At 38.3% G+C, this 20,499-nt stretch overlaps 1 protein-coding gene across 1 annotated transcript in view; it reads left to right on the top strand.

Moving 5' to 3' along the window:
- Positions 1-20,499, top strand: part of pcdh11 (protocadherin 11) — a 187,137-nt gene that overhangs the window by 86,701 nt on the left and 79,937 nt on the right. The window contains exon 5 of the mRNA XM_041796987.1: positions 20,129-20,164. Coding sequence (XP_041652921.1) covers positions 20,129-20,164 — 36 coding nt within the window. The remainder of the gene's footprint in view (positions 1-20,128; positions 20,165-20,499) is intronic.

Below are 20,499 nucleotides of genomic sequence, written 5' to 3'. Positions count from 1 at the left end.
TACGATTTAATCAGAACTGCTACATGCCCACACATCTGTTACATTAACAGCAAACACAAGATGTCAAAACCCTCTTTCTGTCACTGTAAGAGGTGCCTCAAAGTGCCTCATCATTTTTCATCCTGTTGGTGTGCTTTATTCATCACACTGTAGTAGTGGCATGGTGAAGGACTGTTTAGACGATGAAGTGTGTCATCCTCTTGTTTTGCACCAAAGCAAACGCCGCAGTCTTTATGTCTTCAATTCATGACACTTATTTTACGATCATTAAAATGTCTTGTGTCACCTCAGACAGAAAAGGGAAACCAAATAAAAACTAATGGAATAATAAGCGGAAATTGCAGTTTGGAAATGATTACAAGCGTGCAAGCTCTCTAGGCGAGAACATGCTGCATTGCTCAGGATATTTTTCTCACCCTCCCTGCCTTTGAATATTTCACACTGGCGTAGTCTTTGGAGATGTAAGTCATACTGAGAGAATTTGACTCTGCATGCTAAAAAGGCATAAATATGGGAGGGAGAGAGGAAAAAAAAACATAACCAGCAGATGACCTTATTACGCTCAGTGTGTACCATGCGGTAGCAATATTGCCTTTATTTGTCATTATTACCACCCGCCATTACTGTGAGTGGGTGGAATATCAATTTGACAAAGAGGGCCTCAGACTAAATGTTAAGGAGCCCCCCTGTCATGTGAGACACATCCCTACTGTTCTGAGTGGGCAGATATGGCTATGTTTTTACTACTTATGGATATTCAATGGAAGAGAGCAGAGCTGGATGGCTGTAATAAGGCATTTACCAATGCAGAGTAGCACTGTGCACTGTGAGAACATATGTTAATGCACTTGGCTGTGGCCTCAGAAACAGCAAGAGGCTTGAGGGAAAAATAACACATGGGATGGGCCTCCTGGAGCACACAATCGCTTTCTACAAAGATATTAATACAGCAGGAGAGGAGGAGAAATTACCCTGGCAATGAGGAGAAGTTTGTTTTGGTGATGGGGATGGACCCGAATCTTACGATGCAGGCAGGGCAACAGAGACTACTCGGTGGCTCTCAAGCTGCATCAGTGGCACACTTTTAAGTGACTGCACTGCCAGAAAATCTGACATCAACATATTTGAGGAAGATGTGTGCAGGGCAAATGGGGATTCGAATGTGAGCCTTGTCTCTGTGCTTTATCAATGTTTTACCAAGACTGCACCACTGGTGTTGCACAAAGGAAAGTCTGTGTTCCTTCTCAAGCGCTGACAGTTACAGAACATACTGGAAAGAAGTTGTCAGTTGGAGAAAAATGTGCTTTACATGGAATTTTTTCAACAAAGAATGTAAAAAAGAAGTAATGTCCTGAACAACTGTTTAATTTTTCATCCTTTAATACTGTGTATGTTTAAGAAACTCAAACTCAGGAAATAATGTTTAAAAAAGAGTTAAAATAAGGGATAATAATAATAATAATATACAACATAAATATAAAATAATAAAGAATAAATAAAATATACTACTACTACTACTTCTACTACTACTACTACTAATAATAATAATAATATTGATAATAGGATTTGCTGCAACCATTCATGGTCGTGTTGCACAAGGACTTAATGAGAAAAAAAAAATCCTGAAACAGCCATTTATCTGCAAGAGAAGGTAGAAAAATCATTTTCTGCATCTCACTTATATTGATTATACTGAATGACAATTAATGATGAGTCTAAATGTTGATTTGCTAGTAGCAAATAATGATATCCTAAGAAATAATATGTATTTAAAATAATACAGCACCCCTGAAGAATTCTCTGGAAATTTGGCTCACTGTATCAGTTCTTCCTCATGGTGGCACCTATCATCCGGATGATCCCAGGAGAATCTTCCCCATATATTCTTCACATAGGAGGGGTTTTAAGTTAGAATAGGATTTTTTTTACCAACATGGTGAGTCTTTACCAGGTAAAGAAACAAATTGAAATGAATGTTGATGCCTGTACTTGATTTAGAAAACCAAACAAGATTACCAGAAGATTCTTTTACTATTTGTCTTCTTATTCCTGTCATCACTGCAGTTGGATCAGTGTCAAATAAAGCTTTACACAGACCAGTAGTGCTTTAAACTCCCACCGACAAGATTCAGAGTGAGTGATATGACTGATAACTGGAAGTCAGCAGGATGTTTATCATTCAGTTTGAGAACACTACTCAGGCATGAACAGCATGTAAGTACAGTAGCAGACGGATCATTTTGATTACAGGGGTCATAACTTAATTCAGTTTTATCTCCTATTTCATTTTCTGTCTTCTGCTAATTGGCATCCTAGGTTTTTTCAAAGTGAATTTCCACAACAGCGCTCTATACCCTTTATAGGGCAATCATTGAAATATTTAAGGATTCAAAATTGAAACCCAAGAGCCTTAGTGGTAGACATTTCAAGACTTTCATTATTATGTTGTAAATTAAGGTCAACCAAGAGAAAATATATGGTTCCTTGCCTCTGTTTAAAAAAGTTAAAACCTTTATTAGAAGTTCATTTTAAAACAAAAAATAACATATTTTATACAAACTATTATTTCTGAGGTGCAGCGGCATTACCAACCAGTCCATCCAACACTTGTCCATGCAAATGTTTGCTGCATTTTCTGGAACATTCTCTGTACACCATAGAGATGGTTGTTCATGAAAATCCCAGTAGATGAGCAGTTTCTGAAACACTCAGACCAGCCCGCCTGGCACAAACAACCATACCACGTTCAAAGTCACCTTTCTTCCCCATTTTGATGCCCAGTTTGAACTTCAGTAAACCGTCTTGACCACGTCTACATGCCTAAATGCATTGAGTTGCTGCCATGTGACTGGCTGATAAGCTATTTGTGTTAACAAGCAATTGAACAGGTGTACCTAATAAAGTGGCTAGTGAGTGTAAAGCACTAATGTAAACACTATTGTACAATTTTCCTGTATTATGAGAGCCAGACTTGAATATTCGGTGCACAACTGCAGCAACCCTGTGCCAACATTTTGCCCCATTGATGGTGACATACAAGGAGGTTAAGTGGTCAAATAAGACAGTGGGACTCAAGAAGGATAGGAAAAAGAGAGATGGATAATGTTTAACAGTGGTTAAAAGAAATAAAGGGATGATGAGAGGTGAAACTGGCAACACATTGCAGCATACAAATAAATATATCCTATGTTATTTAAAAGGGAATTTTGTAGGGATGCACAAAACTGGATTTTTGCTGTTGTTACATTTGCATATTTTCAGAGTCATTTTAGCTTGAACTAATACTGATATATGCACACCTAGTTTATATTCAAAAACACATGGTGTCTCCAGTGCAAAAAGAGGCTGGGTCAAGCAGAGATAACAGAGAATAAGACAGTCAGGTAATTATTATATGTTTGCGGATCCATTCAGGGCTCACGGTGGACCCCACTGAGTCACTGCACCCCAGTCAATAACCTACACCTGAGGGTACAGTTGTACATTTTGCAAATATTAAAAGCCGATTTATGATTCATACTGCAGCCGATATATCCACAATAAATATTGTCATAAATTTTCATATCTGCAGATACAGATAGTGTCATTCATCCCTTGAATTTTGTATTTTTCAGTTTATCAGAAACCATGATTTATCATGGGGTGAACATCTTGACATCCATCATATATGACAGAATCCTCGTACGTCATGGGCCACCTACCATGTAACATATTGTATGTTTTGTTCTGATTCGCTTTGTCCCATATTGCTTCATACTGTATTATACTGTTTAATGTTGTGTCGTTTTGCATTATATTATCTCATATTGCATCACATCGCATCAAACTGAACTGTGAGTTATCCTGCTATTACCACCCCCACTGTTAAAATGTTGTTGTTTGAAGTAGTAGCTGGTAGAGATGGATAGGACAGTACGGTAGCACAGTAACATCGTATCCTGGGGTATTAAAAAATTGCCGTGGTATTGTTTTAATTACCATCATTAAGACGGTGCTGTTTAATGAGTGCATGTTTATGATAAATTCCTTAAATATGTGTCCCTATCCACCAGCAGCACCCCTGCCAGCATGTGAAGATGCTATAAAGGTGATAAATGATATCCTGCCAATGATTTTGGGCTAATTTGGCAAACAATGAATGTGCATATAGTATGCACGCCACAGCCTGGCACCGGGCTCTGGTCCTCTCCGAAGTCAAACTGTTAACTGGCACAGGTGGCAACGACATTTAAACCAATCTTAACCCCATTTTATATGAAATGTAGATGCAGTTAATCAGTGCTTCATGACTATTTTAGGCACCAAAGTAGTCTGTAATTTTTTTAAAGCTTTAAGAAAATGGAACTCAGTGAACTTAGTGAAGCAGGACAGGGCTCACCAATGCCGTAAAATGTGTAAATTAATAGAATTTGGACTGATTTGTATCTGTTTAGAAGCCCATTACTTACTTTACATTCTTAGATACTATGTGATAAATGTTGTAGATTATTATTTTCATATGTACTCTTGACGATGAGGAAAGGAGCTATTACGCAGAGGAAGAGAGAGGAAAAAAGGAGAGGGAGTATCACTTGATGTCCTAATGTATCTTTGCTTACAGTGTGAAAACAATACTTCAATGATGTATAAATCACTTCCAGCACCCCTGTAATCAACTTGTGTCAAAGGACTAGAATTTCTAATTGTGATTAATCTCAGAATTTATGAAGTTAATCACAATTAATTTCAACCTTTTTCTTGCATCTTAAAATTCCACTATTTTTCATTTTGAACTGCTTTTATGTGATTTTGGATTCTTCTACTGCCTTTTTTAGGATAAGTCATAGTTGAAGAAAAAAGTGCAGTAATTACAAACCTAAATTAATTGCTATTAACTCGATAAATCTTAATAGCTCTAATGATAAAGGGTTTAAACACCAGGCCATAAACCCCTGTAAAGTTTAGGACAGGTATTACAGTGTTGAAGAACAGTTACAGCCTGATCTTGGCTGCCAAGTCTGTTCTTTTAATCATTTCAGTTGTAGATGTACTTTGCAGCTTTGTCTGAGTGTCATTGACTTTCCTATGTGCATGCATTAAAACAAAAAGGTAAAAGAAAGATCATTGCACAAACCGTCATTTGTTATTCAAATTTGAAACTACTGATAGTGAGATTTCTTTTCAATTAACAGTGCCATCTCTGACTCAAAACACACCTTTGAGGTGTGACATTTACAAGGGAGAATGTGTTGTTCTCATGATACAGATTCATTAATGATAAGTATAATCATGTATAAACTCCTCTGTGTCTAAGACACATTCCCTATTCTTTATTTAGAGGAAAAACAGCAGCAATGATTGCTGTTTATATGTGAAGTCACACAGTAAAAGCAATATGATGATTTATTTATCAAACTGTACATTGAAAGGATGGTTTTCTTTATTCTGCCATACAGCAGCATCTTCAGAATTTAAGGTTATGATCTGCTCTGTAGATAATGATAGATTTTTTACTCACAACAGTAAATGGTTGTACAGCCATTCCAGAGAGATAAAAACAAAATGCTGTTATCTCTTTGATAAATGTGATCTCTTAAGATAAGAACTGATCTTGTGTTGAGATCAGATTTAGTAGAAGTGGAAACACAACAAATGCTGTCTTTTTGAAGTGAGACCTGTCAACACTCCTGCAGCAAGAGGGCTATTATTCTGAGAGACATTAATAAAGTATTATCACTTCTGTTCTGAGGCTCTGATTGAAATTACCAACAAGCCCTCAGTCCCTTTGCTTCGTTAAAGTTTCACAGGCCTCTTTGTGAAATGAACATGTGCTGAGCTGATATGTGAAGACTGACACTGAATACTCTTTGAAAACCCAGATGGAACAAGCGGGATGACGTCACAGCCTGCGAATCATTTAGCTTTTTAAATTCAAGTCAGAAGAAACTCCCAGTGTTCAGGAGATCATTTACCATGAATGTTCTGTAAAATCATGAATCAGTTTCATCGTTGGGGCTCTCTGTTTGCCAGTGAATGACAATTATCTTTGCTTCAAACAGGAGGCTGCAATACAGTACGTCGTTGCACATCACAATCTATGGACAATGTGGCTGCCACTCTCAATAAAGGGAACTGTCAGACTTTACAATGGAAGGGAGATAAAACGGATGAACAATTCGCATTAGTCAAAATCTTGATAAAGTGAAGTTTTGACACATCAAGGGGCTTTCTGTTCCCTTATCCGACGCGTTTTCTCTCTAACTGTACACTTAATGGCTGCTTTATTACACGCACCTCCCTATTAATGGAACTCACTCCTCCAGACAGTGAGTCAGGCTTTTGTGAGTCATTGTGCAGGCAGACAACATGCGGCAGGGTTGTGAGGTTCACTAAGTGTCCAGCTTAAACTTGTTTCTCACATGTGTCCCCAACAGCCATAGTGTGTGACTTCTATCAACTCACAGCATCATTTTTTTTCTGATGCTGATGCCAGGCAGCCTAATTAGTGGAAGTTCATGCCTTGGTGTTGAGTTGGTGTGGAGATGGGCATTATGTGATGCACAGAGGAAAAGGATTTGACTCTGAGAAGGACATAACATATTTTTAAGCTTGTGAGCTTTAAAAACAAATCTCTAGAGTCAAGCTTCTGAACTTATCCTACAGAGAAAATGTTTAAAAATTAATCCAATATCCAAGAAATGATTCTCTGTTGTTGAGGTCAACAGATTAATTTGAAAAAGGGACGTTCTCTTGGCAAAATTAGTCCAAAGATATGAAATGTTTTATGAGTAACTGCACACTCTTAAGTGTTTTTTTTTTTTTTTTTTTTTTTGCACAGTGGTAGGCGAAATGATCTGAACATTTAAAAACCGCATTTCCCATGCCGAGTCATCTATAAGGTCTCCTAGTGGATGCATGGACATTAAAACTTTAAAAAATCCTCCCCTCTGCCACTGGCGGCCAACCATGTAGCAAAAGGATGTGGGTGTACAGAAATGTTTTGTCAGCAGGTAATAACATTGTGGACAACATTTAAGTGCACCAGGGCCTTGTAAATGTACTTTTTTTGAAGCACTTATTCTCCATGACCTTCGTTTCTGTTTATATTTGAGCCGGCAGCAGAAAACCTATAAGCAGGGCTGAGAGTTGTCATTTTATGTGGACGCACGCAAACAGGACCACTAGCAAACAAATGAACCGTAATATGGTAAACAAAAGGAATTTGAAAAGCTGGGTTTGATGCAGAAGTTTTGTCTTTTGCATTTTCAATGCATCTCTCTACTCTGTCCTTCTACAGCTCAATAGGAAACAGTAATCATGTCAGTGTGTGTCAGTACTGTATGTGAAAGCATGCTTATCCAGTGGTAAGGTCACTTTGTTTTTTTGTCAGTTAGATTAGTTTTTTCTCTTGTGACAGTTACATTTAATATCAACACTCAAGAATAAATACAGTTGAAGTACATTGGCATAGATACAGTGTAAGAGGCAGTAATGCAGGAAAACATGATGCGGTCATGTCTGTTGACTTCCTTCATCAAAGAGCAAAAATGAGGAGTAAACATAAATGATGACTTTACCAGAGGGGCTCAACAGTGTGGTATCAGATGTAGATATCCCATTCAGTTTTTTCCCTAGCAGGTAAAAAAAAAAAGTCATATTATCAGAAGTATCTGATTTTGACTCTCTTCAAGCTACCTAAGAGTGAAATGATGATATATGCTCCTGTAGAAGACAAACATTTGTAAGAGATTGACCTCTAGTCAAGGAAAAAAATGGTGGTTTGAGATCCAAGCCAAAAATACTACAATACCCACAATCCTTGTTTGTCACAGCAAAGTCCCTGATTGGTGGCGACAATGGAAATGTCCACTGGGCTCACAAACTAACCCAGTCGACTGTCAGTGAGGACAAAATCGCTGCATCAAATACACAATCTCAGATATAATACGACATAATCATTTCAAATGTAAACACCATAATAAATGTAAGTGTAGAAAAAAGGTATATAAGTTTTGAAAGCTTGAAAAGCTGTCATTAACAACAGATGAAATCAATCCTAATGGAGTGTTTGATACATAGTTCCTTCCTCCTCGTAAATAAAAATGTACACACTCTTTTACTTTTGCTTTTTTCCTACATTTTTGACCAGTGTTTTTGTACCGACTCAAATGTTTTATTTTCCTGGGTACTCAGGTTGCCACATAGCTTGGGTCTTGTGTTAAAAGCACTGATAGAGAGGATTTTGTGAAATTTTCAAATGAAAATTTGAAAAGTGTGGTGTGCAAAAGTTTTCAGCCCCCTGAAGGTCTGAAAACCATTAAAAAAATCCAGTGCAACCAATTGCCTTTAGAAGTCACCTGATTAGTAAATAGAGTCCACCTGTGTACAGTACAATGTACAGTAATGAAGTGGGGACTGCTACTGGAAGCTGCACTTCATTTGTGTTTTGTACTGCTTACAGCACTTGTGATGGACCATGATTATTATCTACTACTGTTTACAAGTTCCATCTCCCAAGCTGTGCATGCAAACCACCAAATTTCTTCTTGTTACTATGATTGGCCTGCAATGAAAATTGACAGGAAGAATGTTTGTCCAATCAGACTCTGAATTTTATTTGTGATTCTGCTTTTTTTTTTTTTTTTTTAATATATGCATTTATTATGGGTCTTAATTAATCTAGATTAATGGATTAATGCTGACCAGTCTAGTTTTTAAATAAAATTACAAGCTATCATGATTAATAATATACGTTTCTAATTTTTTATTGTAATTGTTGCACTTATGTGAGAAAAAAAATGTATAAAGTGATCAGAAATGATTCTAAAACACCAGATGCATACCTGCTAGTTAAATTTCTGCATGCTGTCTGTAGGAAGAGCATGGTATTAATTTCTGCAAAGCAATGAATTTTGGACAGGAGACAAATAGGAGCCAGACTGAACATAGGAAAAGGCCTCAAGTCTGCCAGTATTCGTTGTATGTATAATGCTTTTTGCTTCTATAAATACAGCAAATATTGCTGCTGACCAGGGGCAACCAAAGAGATTTTCCAGCCAGATAATGTGTCATTGTTTCAAGATGGTTCCAGGAAATTACTTTATTTTTTCTTTTTCGCAGCAGTCCCCAGATCACAGCCTAATACAACACTTTTGGAGATGTGGTGAAGTGGTATGTTCACAGCCACTGGGAAACTGCAAAGACTACCCTGTCAAGTTAGTATAGATCAAATCCCCTATGGAACATTTTTGGCACCTTGTTGAAGCAATGTGCTGCAAAAAAGAAAAAAAATAACATCTACCAGTTCTGAGGGCTGAGGTCTGTCCTGCACAGCTATACCAAAGTGTACCTAATAAAATTGTCAATGAGTGTATTTACAATACGGGTAAAGGGCTACACTTCAGTCAGAGACCTGCGGCTGAAATATTCCTTCCCTTCCTTGGCTTCTTAGCATAGACACCATGACATCCTGAATTTGCATAGTAGTAAAGATCAATGTAGCTCTCGGAGGCTGGTGTGACACTTATTCAAAACAGCTCCCCTTTTTTTCCCTGGTGTAGTCTGGAGCAAGAAGGGGTGAACAGGCAGTGAGTGATGTGAGTAAAGAAAGTCAGACACTTCCTCAGCTGAAGTCAACCTCAAAGAGCATTTTGTCATGTATCTTCACTTGGTAAAGTACCTGCAACCCTCTTCACATCACTGCAGAATCAAGGTCTGTTTCGCACTATTTGATGCCGTTTGATGTCAGGTGAGATGTGAAATAAGTAATGGAGGAGTAAGAAAAAACGGCACGTCTTTTCTAAATCTGGCTTAGCAGATTTTTTTTGTTGTTGTTTTTATTCCCGTCTTCATCTTTGAGTGCATGAATGCTTTTAGTTAAAGCGATGATTTTTAAGTTAGATGTCACTGTGTCGTGAAGGATGTCCTTCAAAAAGCGTCTGATTTCAAGGGACAGCTTGACAAAAGCTCACTTTGAGTTTGGTTGAAAGCATGTCTAATTGAATTTTGATACGTAATTAAATCAAGCAATAAATCAGCCCAGATCCCAGTGCAACCGACAATTCAACACTCCCGAGCACCACAAGCTAATTATGATGAAGTTATTATCTCAGCCAAAGGGAGTACTCTGAATGGCTCCTTCCTTCAGCATCATGTCGAATCTCTTCTACAAGAATGTACTCAACCTTGAGGAAAGGGCATCTCTCATATTAAGGATCCAGAAGATCCTATAAATGTCACTTGCATGGCTGCTAATGTATCCATGTTGAAACATTGTCCCACTTTAAAGCAGGTGATTACTTAAAAGCAGGGGAATGTTTTTGACACACTTGTACACATGAACACATAGCTGCACAAGGCCAAAAAGATCTGATGTGTTGTAAGTCTGCAGTTACAGTTGGTAGTAATTTCTCTCAATAATCCCTTGATGTGTAGGAAGTGGCTATATTGATTTAGCATGGATTTAGAGCATCATCCTCATCATCTGGTTCCCAGTCTCATATGGTTAATCAATTACATTCCCCTGCGATTTAAGTGTGCTTTAGATGCCATGCACTGCGCATGTAATCTCATGACATAAGGTATTAAATGAGGTCTAATTATAACTTTGCAGCTATGTGTCATATCAGACTCTTTTAATACCTTTCCTTAAGAAGACAAATTGGTGTGTCAGGGAAGAGAGGTGCTGCATTTTGATCCAGCGTGAAACCAAATTTAGAAGTTAGCTCTGTCTCTTGCATGATCCTTGTAAATAAATATGCATAAATGAATCTAATGTGGTTTAATGATCTGCTTGCTGGAAGCTTAGAAACCTTTTACAAATGCATAAAGAAGCAAAAAAAAGGCATAACTCCCCAGACAAGCATGCTAGATCTACTTGCTTTGGTTTTTCGTAAATGAATCCTCTGCAACAATTACTGGAGTAGCCTCCTTCTGCATAATTTGATGAGCAAAGAGAACATTGATGAACTTTTTTAATTATTACGCCACTTGGGATTCTGACACGAGCGCCACAAAGAGAGAGGGAAAGGAGGGGGGCTACCACTACAGCTGCCAGGAAGCTTTTCCCCTCTCTTTCTTTTACTCTTCCTACCTCCTCTTTTTTTTTAATTCACCCAATTTGTCGGTCCAAATGAAACAGCAAAAGGTTAGAGTGTGGAGTAATTAACAGCAGCTAGCCTAATGAAATCAGGAGGGGCCGGTACACTGGGAGGATCAATACCTCGCTAAGAGCGAAGCACTAGGGGTAGATCGTCCAGGGGAAACACACATATACAGACCACTTAATAATAATAAGCTGATGAAAAGGCAACATGTTGTCCACTTGTAAATCAAAATTGGCCCAAACACACTGAGACATTATTGCTGTCGAGTAATTGTGTTAAAGGAAATTTGCTCGGCGTGCACACTTGAGACGTGTACAGGATTTACACCACCTCGTGAGCTTTGCTGAGAGGGTTTCCCTTTATTGAATGTCAATAAGTACATCAATACACTTTGGACAACTGAACACCAATGCACAGGGAAATGGGGATTCTATTTATCTAAGGCTTCACTTAAGTATATTGAAGACTTTATTAGCCCCTTTTGATGAGGAGGTGTTTTGTTTGCAACACTTTTATCACACTGTCTAAGACATGCTGCGTACGCCAGAAATACAAGGGATGTAAACTTGAACTCTGCCCACTGTTTCTTGGCGGACACATTCGTGCCTCTGGTGGCTGCTCACTAGAGCAGATGGTGTGCATGTCCAAGTTTTCCACTGTGGATATTTGTATTATGAGTGTGCATATTACGCATATGTCTGCATGTTTGTGATTATGCCCGGCCACCTGATAAAACTGTCATTTTTTGGCTTTATTTAATGAGTCCAGACATCATCCTCAGGAGCAACCACTTGATGACAGACCACACGCTCTTCTTTCACCCTCTCTGAGAGCAGGCTAACATGCGGTCCTGGCCATTATTTCCACAGACCCCCTGCAGGGAGACTGGCTACACTGAACCGCAGCACACTTAAGCGATTAAGTTAAAAGAAATGTGAAATACGCAAGGACGGGCTTTGGCAGCTTGGGAGAGTGTGGCTAGCTAGCATGTTTCCTTGCGTGTTTTCCTGGCTCTATGCTTCACACCACCTTCAAAGGTATTTACACCATAAAATAATCTGTGATGTAGGAGGCTGGAGAGATGGGAGCAGCTGATCTCATTAGTGTTAAACTGTTAGGAACATGAAGACCTGGGGGATGAGGGGGTTTTAAGGCTTTCAGTGTGGCTTGAAGTTATCACATCATACACTTTTTAACATTATTTTCACAAACCGAGGCATGGTGTCTTGAGGTGCCTTTTTTGAACAACTTTGAACTTATTGCCACTGGGAGGAACAAAGCTTCACGTGGCAATGCTGTCCAATCACTCTGTTTGCAGGGTGCAGTCTTTTCAGTATAGGACAGGGAGAAAGTGTGGGTTATTCATTATGATTTTAAAAGAAGGGAATATTTTCCTTGAAGCCTGCAGAACATTTTGACTCCAGCCACAGTAATTGGTAAAAATATTACAAGCAGAAATATGAAGTTGATTGTTATTCCCATGTAATCTCCTGTTGACAGACCTCTGTGTCATTAAAACTCACAGAGGTCAGGAGAAAACCACATCAAATAATTTGTAATAACAAAACCTTGGGTATCCAGAGGTAGTTATTTCATTTGCCTTTTTTTAAATATTCCTGTCTATGAAAGCAACACCTCCGGCTATTTTTGTTTGGGCACTAATTAGTTTTAGTGGCTGCCAACTGTGCGTCTGTGCTTTTTAATTGCGCTTGAATTCAGGAAGGGAAGTAACAAATGCATCAGTTCATGAAATTAACATCAGGTAAGACAGCTCTCAGTGCCCCTCATCACTTATGATGAATACTTGTTCTAAGATCAGCCCCTCGGTGATGCTGCTCTCATGTCTAAGGTTAATATCAAAATTACAAAAAGACATTCAAATTTCACCTGTATGGAAAGCACAAGATACAAACACCAAAGAGGTGTACAGTTGCTACACTACATACCGTAGGATGAGATGCATTTCAATTCAGTACCATACCACATAACAGGGTGTTACACACCCGTCTATAACATAATGGATTTAAAAAGGGGTCTTTCCTCGTCCCAACAAAAACAGGTTACTCTCACAATTTAAACAAAAGACTGGATACAGACTAAAGAGCCAATTATAGCACTCAAAAATAAGAAAAACTAAAAATACCAATTAAAATGACTACAATTTAACATGATTAACAAAGTTTCCTAAATTACCACAAAACCCACAAGTACAGTTTGTCAAATCACAAAGCTAAAGTTTGGAGGCTGGGACTGCACACTGTGCTGGAGCGTGTGCATGCACTAGCTAAGAGCAGCAAAGCAAGTTGTCAGTCTAAAACGGCCGGTTTCTGCATGTAGATAGTATGGGCCAAGGGGTGCTGTGGTCAGATGACATCACGCTACCAAAACATGGCAGCCTCCTGATAGGTGTACACGTTCAAATTTACTCAAAATGCAGATAGCTGATTGAGTTTTTTGTTCAATATACGGAAAAGAGCTGCAAATATCCAATAAAGTAGGATCATGGAGGGTTTCTTTTAAGGTGTGAAAGCTGTTTGATTGGTTGAATCTTCTGTGCTAAAATGTAGCGAAAGCACCCTTGGGCTCAGTCCCTTGCCCCCTTAGCCCTACCCCTGTGGATTTTTCCCGTTCACATCTAGGGGAAAGGTGTCCTGATTCTGATAGTGATGGAGGGATAGGGTGAAGTGCTTGACCTCTTAAAGGAAGATTTCATGGTGGCACACTCTGAACTGGGTGTTATGGAAAATCTCCCAGAAGGCCTTGCAAATCATCTGCTAAATTTGAAAATTAAGACAACAATGTGATGTCATGATTTAATGTTGTTTCACCATTGTATTGCTAAATGGATATACAGTTTTACTAGGCAGAGAAGGCTCTACTCAGAAGATGCTCCCTGGGTTAGTCAAGCAGCATGCTTTGACTTTCCAAGGAGCACATGGCTATATTCCCCTATATGGATCAGTACATTTATAACAGTGTGTATTAAATACAGTTAAATTAGTTAAAAAGCAATAAATCCATAGTAGTAGAACATATAGTGCAACAAGCTTGATGCTATAAGGGAGGAGGCTGGGGTGGAGGAGGGCCAACAGAGACACTCTAAGTGAAAAAAATTAGACAAAAAACCCTCTAAATTAAAACAACTTTCAATCAAAGTATATCAGTACTGTCATCAGTATGATCTTTACGTTAGTGAGGAGTGAGCTAGACTAAAGCAAAAATCCTTTGCATACATTGTAAACCTTATATTTATTTCAATGCATTGGTGCATTGGTTATTTGACATGGCAAACCCTCATGCTATTTTTACAGCTCAGGATTATTCAAGACTTGACCTGTCGTACAGCTGTAAATGTGGCTTTGAGCTAAGTTTTTGGTTACTTGATTCATTTATTAAAAGCAAAAATAATTATTGATTAAATTCAGCACTACCTCCCAGTGCAAACCCAAACAACATTTAGTGCACATCACCCATATTACATGCTCCACATACACACAGTATTAATAAGTAGGAAGATATGAATTCACAGGGATGTTTTCCAGGTTGTAATACAATGAAGGACTCCATGGCCTGTTGTCCTGTGTTGAAACAGGAATAAATCTTGATTCATTCACTGTGATTAATTTTTATATTCCGAATGTAAACTTTTATGCACTCGGAGAAAATTGATTTACTAGCATATGCACCAAAGCTGATGGAAAATTGTCTTTTTAATATCCCTGATAAGCACACAGCAGGCTCATTGTTTCTTTTTTCTTGAACACAGCAGAGTTGTTTGCACCATAGCTGTAATATTAGCTTCTCTCCTATCACCTACGCACAGCTGGAATGCTCTCTTACCTGCTTTCTGACTATGCCTTTTGATTATTACACAGTCCTTCTACCCCTGTGCCAGCTTGCCATCCCATAGCTCAGACTCTCGCTGGAGAAAAAGGCTTGTTGCTGCACTTCAACTGTCGACAGTTCATACAGGAACACAGTGCTGGAGAACTGAAACACTGCACTGTAGTCAGGATTTGCTTTACACCTTACAACAATATCAAATATAATTCTTTGTATGCATGGCCAAAGCATGCCATACGATCTCTTCTTCTTCCTTTCTCTCTTACCTAGAATTGCTCTTTCATTGTGCAGCCACTGTGTCTAAAAATTGGGATAGGTTTTGATACAGAAACTGAGCACAATGAGGTCTGGTGTTTTTAATCAATTATTTATCCAATATTTTAATGATCAGAGTGCCTGGGGTGATCAAAGGCTTGGTTCAAGCTCCACTGCCTTTGCTGCTAAGACATCCCTCTGTACTTTGATGTGGTTCACCAACAAATGCACTTATCTTAAGCATAACTCTCTCGCAGGCTTGCATGTGGGTGCTTTGAAACCGCTAGTTTGAGAGGCGTACATACAGAGAGAAGGTCACTGACCAACCCATACTGCAGAGAGGGGGGAAAAAGCAAAAAGTACACATTAATGGTTTCAAGCTATCACATGTACAACCACTATTTTGAATATCGTCTAAATATGAGACAAGTACGGGTCACCTTCTCAGATCCCTCATGTACATTATCATATATTTAATTGGTTGGCAAGGTCTCTAACTTGAAGCATGTGTCACGAGATGTTGAATAAAACATTACTTGGAGAAGAAACAACTGCCTGATGGAAGCCTCAAGTAAAATCCAGCTTTAAATGACCAGTCAGTGGATGCAAATGAGCAACTCCTCAAACAGACCTGACAAACGTTGGTGTGTTAAAATATGCAGAAAAGGAAAAAAATAAGAGGAAGCTATCTATCTTTAATTACATTAATTTAAAAATAAATGTGCATTTGCAGGAATACTTTCCATTCCCTACCGTAACCAATTAATTTTTTTGAGGGGTTAGTACGACTAAAGTAAATGCCATAATGTCTATCTGGTGTAGATGCAATGACAGTGCCACATGAATTATACTCAGGAGCCTATGACAAGGCTGTGAGATCTATTTAGACATGACCTACATAACCATATTCAGAGCTGTGATGTGTCAGGTTGTGTCTATTAGGGATGGGGTATGATTTTTCAAATATCCCAATAGACATAAGTTTATTAAAGAAAGGAGTTTCACACAACCTTTATCACATACGTAAACTATGTTTTCATTGCTTTGATTAGTGCCTAGTTGTAATGCAGTACTACTGCCAGAGGGGGCTGTAGCACATTTAAATACTTTTATTTGCTATTATTAAAAACAACAAAAGAAAAAAGCAGAAATGATCAGTTTAATGCTCTGTTTTACATTGTGTTGTTAGGTCTAAAGATTGTTTTTTGAAGTACAATTTTACTGCATGTAAAATTCTACCACCATGGGGCACTCAACTAAAGCAACAACACAGTATGAGGAGAATAGACCAGCACTTCCCATCTCCTCTTTTTACTTCTTGTTTTGATTTGAGGAGTATGTTCAATAGAAAGGGGCCTAATAAGCTGTATTTTCCAAAAAGGTTTTGTTTTCAGAATGTGCATGTGTGCTGGAAGCGACGATAGAGCGCATGTACATCCTGGGACCACATCCAGCGCTTACGTGGAAGTGCACTTCTATTTACATCTTTCCTCATTTGTGTATAAAAATAGAACATTTTTCCTGTTAGTAAATGTACCTTATGAGGTGCCTTTCTATTGAACAGAGTCGTTAATTCCAAATAAGAAGTATTATGGAGAAGGTGCCCATGGAGGGAGGCGGTGCAGAGCAGTGCTAGTCTTGCCTCACTGGAAATGCTGACAGTGGGGGATCCATGTTTAAGGGGGGAGTTTGGGCAAATGAACCCGCAAAATATGGCAGTCACCACAGCAAGAAACGTTGCGGTACATTTATGAAAATTAAGAATTTCTCTGTCTTTAAAAATGGACAAAAAGTGTTAGTCCAGGCAGGCCACAGAGTCGAGTACTGCCATATATTTGAGATCAGCTGATTTGCACAGCTGCTCCAGCCTTGCTATGCTTTGCTGCGTCATCTGCGGGCTGATTTTTGAAACCCTCCTCCAACCCAGCTCCTCCTCTATGCTATATCTGACAGTGCCCCTCTGTTGTCACTGATGCCTGCTCCTCTCGGGGTTTACCAATGCTTCTCTACCTTCCTTTCCTTGTAGGCACAGGAAGAACAGGAATGTGTGCTGGTCCTGCTGGATACTTTCCACATGGGCTTGTGGAAGGGAAGAGGGATCCCAGGACAGCCACACGGCCAAATAAAGATAACTGCTAATCCAGAGAAAAATGTATAACCCAGAATCATGTTTGTTTCTTGATCCTGACTGAACTACATATTTGAGATACTGCAAGATCTCAATTAATAAAAAAAATATATTTTCCATAGAAATGGTCATTGTGAAAATAATGAAAAAAAAAAAGGTTTCTGAGCAAAGAAAACAAATTTTACGAAATTTGTTTTTTTGTTTATAAATGTTGCTTAGCACTGAGCTCATGGTGGATTACAATTGGATCTTTCTTTATAAATAATATATCAGAAAGTACAATCTGGACCTGCCCTCTTTGCAATGTGTTTTTGTTATGTTATGTAGTTTATGTTGCAATGTGAATTTGAGTTTCTTTCATTTTTTTAAACTAAGGGTTATCAAAAGAAGCATCAAAGTTGCTCTGATAAGTTTCTCTCCATTTAAAGATGTGTTATATTAGCTCAGGAACAAACAAAGATCTTGTCATTTTCAATTTCTATCCAAATGGCAACCCAGCTCCGGTGTTTGTCATACTTGTTTGTCTAAAAGACATTTAAATGTCTCATGAGCTGAGTCAGCGATTCATCATAGATGGGAAAACGTAATCTGGTACAGCTTCAGAGACAAGCACAGAGCCTGCTCTGAACCTCTTGTGCTAAATATAACCCCTTAAAGCCTGAAAAAAAAACAAAATATAGCCAGAAAATTCGATTTTTTTGGAACTGAAATGTTTATTTCACTTTCTACTGAAATCCAAAAAATACAAATTTCCATAAAATTTCACATATATATAATTTTTTTTTTTTAATCTCATTTGATACATTAGGTGTTTTTGGTAACTGATAATCCACTTGAGGGCATTTTCATCATTTTTCAGATTGTATTTAGAAGTTTTTGTTTGTTTGTTTGTTTGTTTGTTTTTGTAATTTATGATCATATGGACTAGATAGAGGTATCATAAAAGTATGTATCAAAAATGATACAACAGGCTTTAAGGGGTTAAGGCCAGTGCAGAAGTGCTAAAAATGCAAAGGGATTGCCATTAGATACAGTATAAGAAATCCCATGTTAGTAACAGCCTAGTTCCAAAAACAAATTTGGTCCAATAAATTATCAACAGGCCTGGCTGAGTTTAACACATGGTAACTGTTTGCCAGGGGGGTATAGATCAGCATCACCTCCACCCCTCTGACAGTTTCAGGACTGAGTGGTAGAGACAGTGTTCACGAAATGGCGCCTGCCAATTCTAGGCATTATAACACCGGTGCGAGTGACATCACAATGAGTGATGCATGACATCACTGAGGCTATACCTACATGGAATACAGTCAATGAAACAGGAAATGATGTGATGCCTATTAACATTGTAGTTTTAACAGTTTCTAAAGTATGTTCATGTCACAACTTGAAACTAAAGCATTGAGTCTTTGTAAATGAGTAGGTCGCTACATTGGCTACATAGCTAAGTTGCCTACATAGCTTATGTGGCTAGCATAGCGTTGTTAGCTCTAGCCTTAGCTACATTATAGTGTTTTGATGTAGGACGAGCTTGTCTCCTGTAAGCAGACTGTTTTCTCGGCTTAATTAATCAGGCTTTGTAGATCAAGTTTTTGGCTTTTAATTTTTGGTATCCTCACTTTTACCTTAACCCTCACCTAAACCCTAACCAGAAGTTTAAATCCAATTTTCTGCAAGAGGGGGATCTGAGGCTGTCTTGCACCATTACAAGCACAAATCTTTGCACAAAAGTTTTTTGGAATGACATGGTGTCATCTGCAAAAAAAACAAATACTCAATGGAGAAACTGTACTCTAGCATACATGTATTTCTAAAAAGGTAGCTGGCATAGAGAAAGCAATAAATGAGAAGCATGTGATACAATTTTAACACAAAATATGTGCAGAAGGGACAAACTGACGGTGCAGTCGGTGAACGTATTTCAATCTGTTCTCTGTGGTGATTTGTCAGAAGTTTTGAGCCCTCACTTTTTCATTTAGTGCAGTTGTCCAGCATGTAGCTCTGTTTTGTTTTTGATGAATAGCTTTTGCTGTGCTCTATCGCTCACTCAGTAGCTGCATCCCTTGGTGAACAATTATGGCAGGATAATCTGTTGACATGAACTTGTTTCCTGTTCATTGTTTTACCGTTCCACCCCAGCAGTCCTCCCTTCTTCTACCCATCTAACTGCCTCCTCACCGCCAGATTTCTTCTATTTTCTTTGCAAATCAAGTCATGTGCTCAGATTATTATACACAGTACAAAGAAAACAAAATTGGTGATTAAAAATTAAATACTCTTATCTCTCTGTGAGTTATCTTGGTCCCCAGAGAGAGGATGCTATTTTGCAGGCTTGCGGGTGTCTTTTGTTCCCAATTTAGAAGCTTGTCGCTGTTTATTGTTAATTTTTGATGCATCATTTGATATTCTGTTCACTTTCCTCCCTGACATGCAGAGAAGACATCTTTATCAAAGTGTCAGTTGTATGGCTTGTGTTGTCAGGTTTGCCCTATTCTTTACATTTCAGGGGAGAGGGTGTGTACTCAGCAACCTGGTTTGTTGCTGTGCCAACCGAGCATGGAAATATGCTGTTCAAACTCTGCAACCAAGGAGGGAATCAATATGTTTCCTAAATTCAATTCCAATTTGACAAAAAAGAGACTCTTATCCCCCAAAAATCTATGAGGTTGTCAATTGTGAACTCTGACTGACTTTAAGAAGAACAGAAAGTTCTCTGTGGTTTTCTTTGTAGGCTACAAATAATCATCACCTCAGTATATCATCTGTAGAGCTACAGTCAGAGAAAGATGTCAAATATATTGTTCTTCTGTCTTTGCAGGAGGCCTGTCAACTAAGCAAGATAACCTCTGTGAATGTAAGTCACTCGTTTTAATGTTCTCTCTTGCATGTGCATTTTCAGAAGCCTTATTAAAGCATGAAACTACAGATTTTTTATGATTATTTGAGTCGACTGAAAACTTGAATCTTTCTTACCAGAAATACATCATTTGTTGTCAACATGTGAGAACTTCCCTCCTTAATTTAATATTAAACTTCAGGTGAAAGACCTGTGGGTTGAAGACTATTTGTAAGAATAACAAAAAATAAGGAAAGATATTATTATTCAATGTCTGTTGAGGAAAACTTGTTCAACTTTCTTTTGCAGGTGAACAGAAGTCATTACTTCTGCATACAAATATATCAGCAGTA

Source organism: Cheilinus undulatus, linkage group 10 (genome assembly GCF_018320785.1).
Source record: "Cheilinus undulatus linkage group 10, ASM1832078v1, whole genome shotgun sequence".
Taxonomy (NCBI): Eukaryota; Metazoa; Chordata; class Actinopteri; order Labriformes; family Labridae; genus Cheilinus; species Cheilinus undulatus.
Note: the sequence above shows the minus strand (reverse complement) of the source record. Positions and strands in the feature narration are given on the sequence as shown.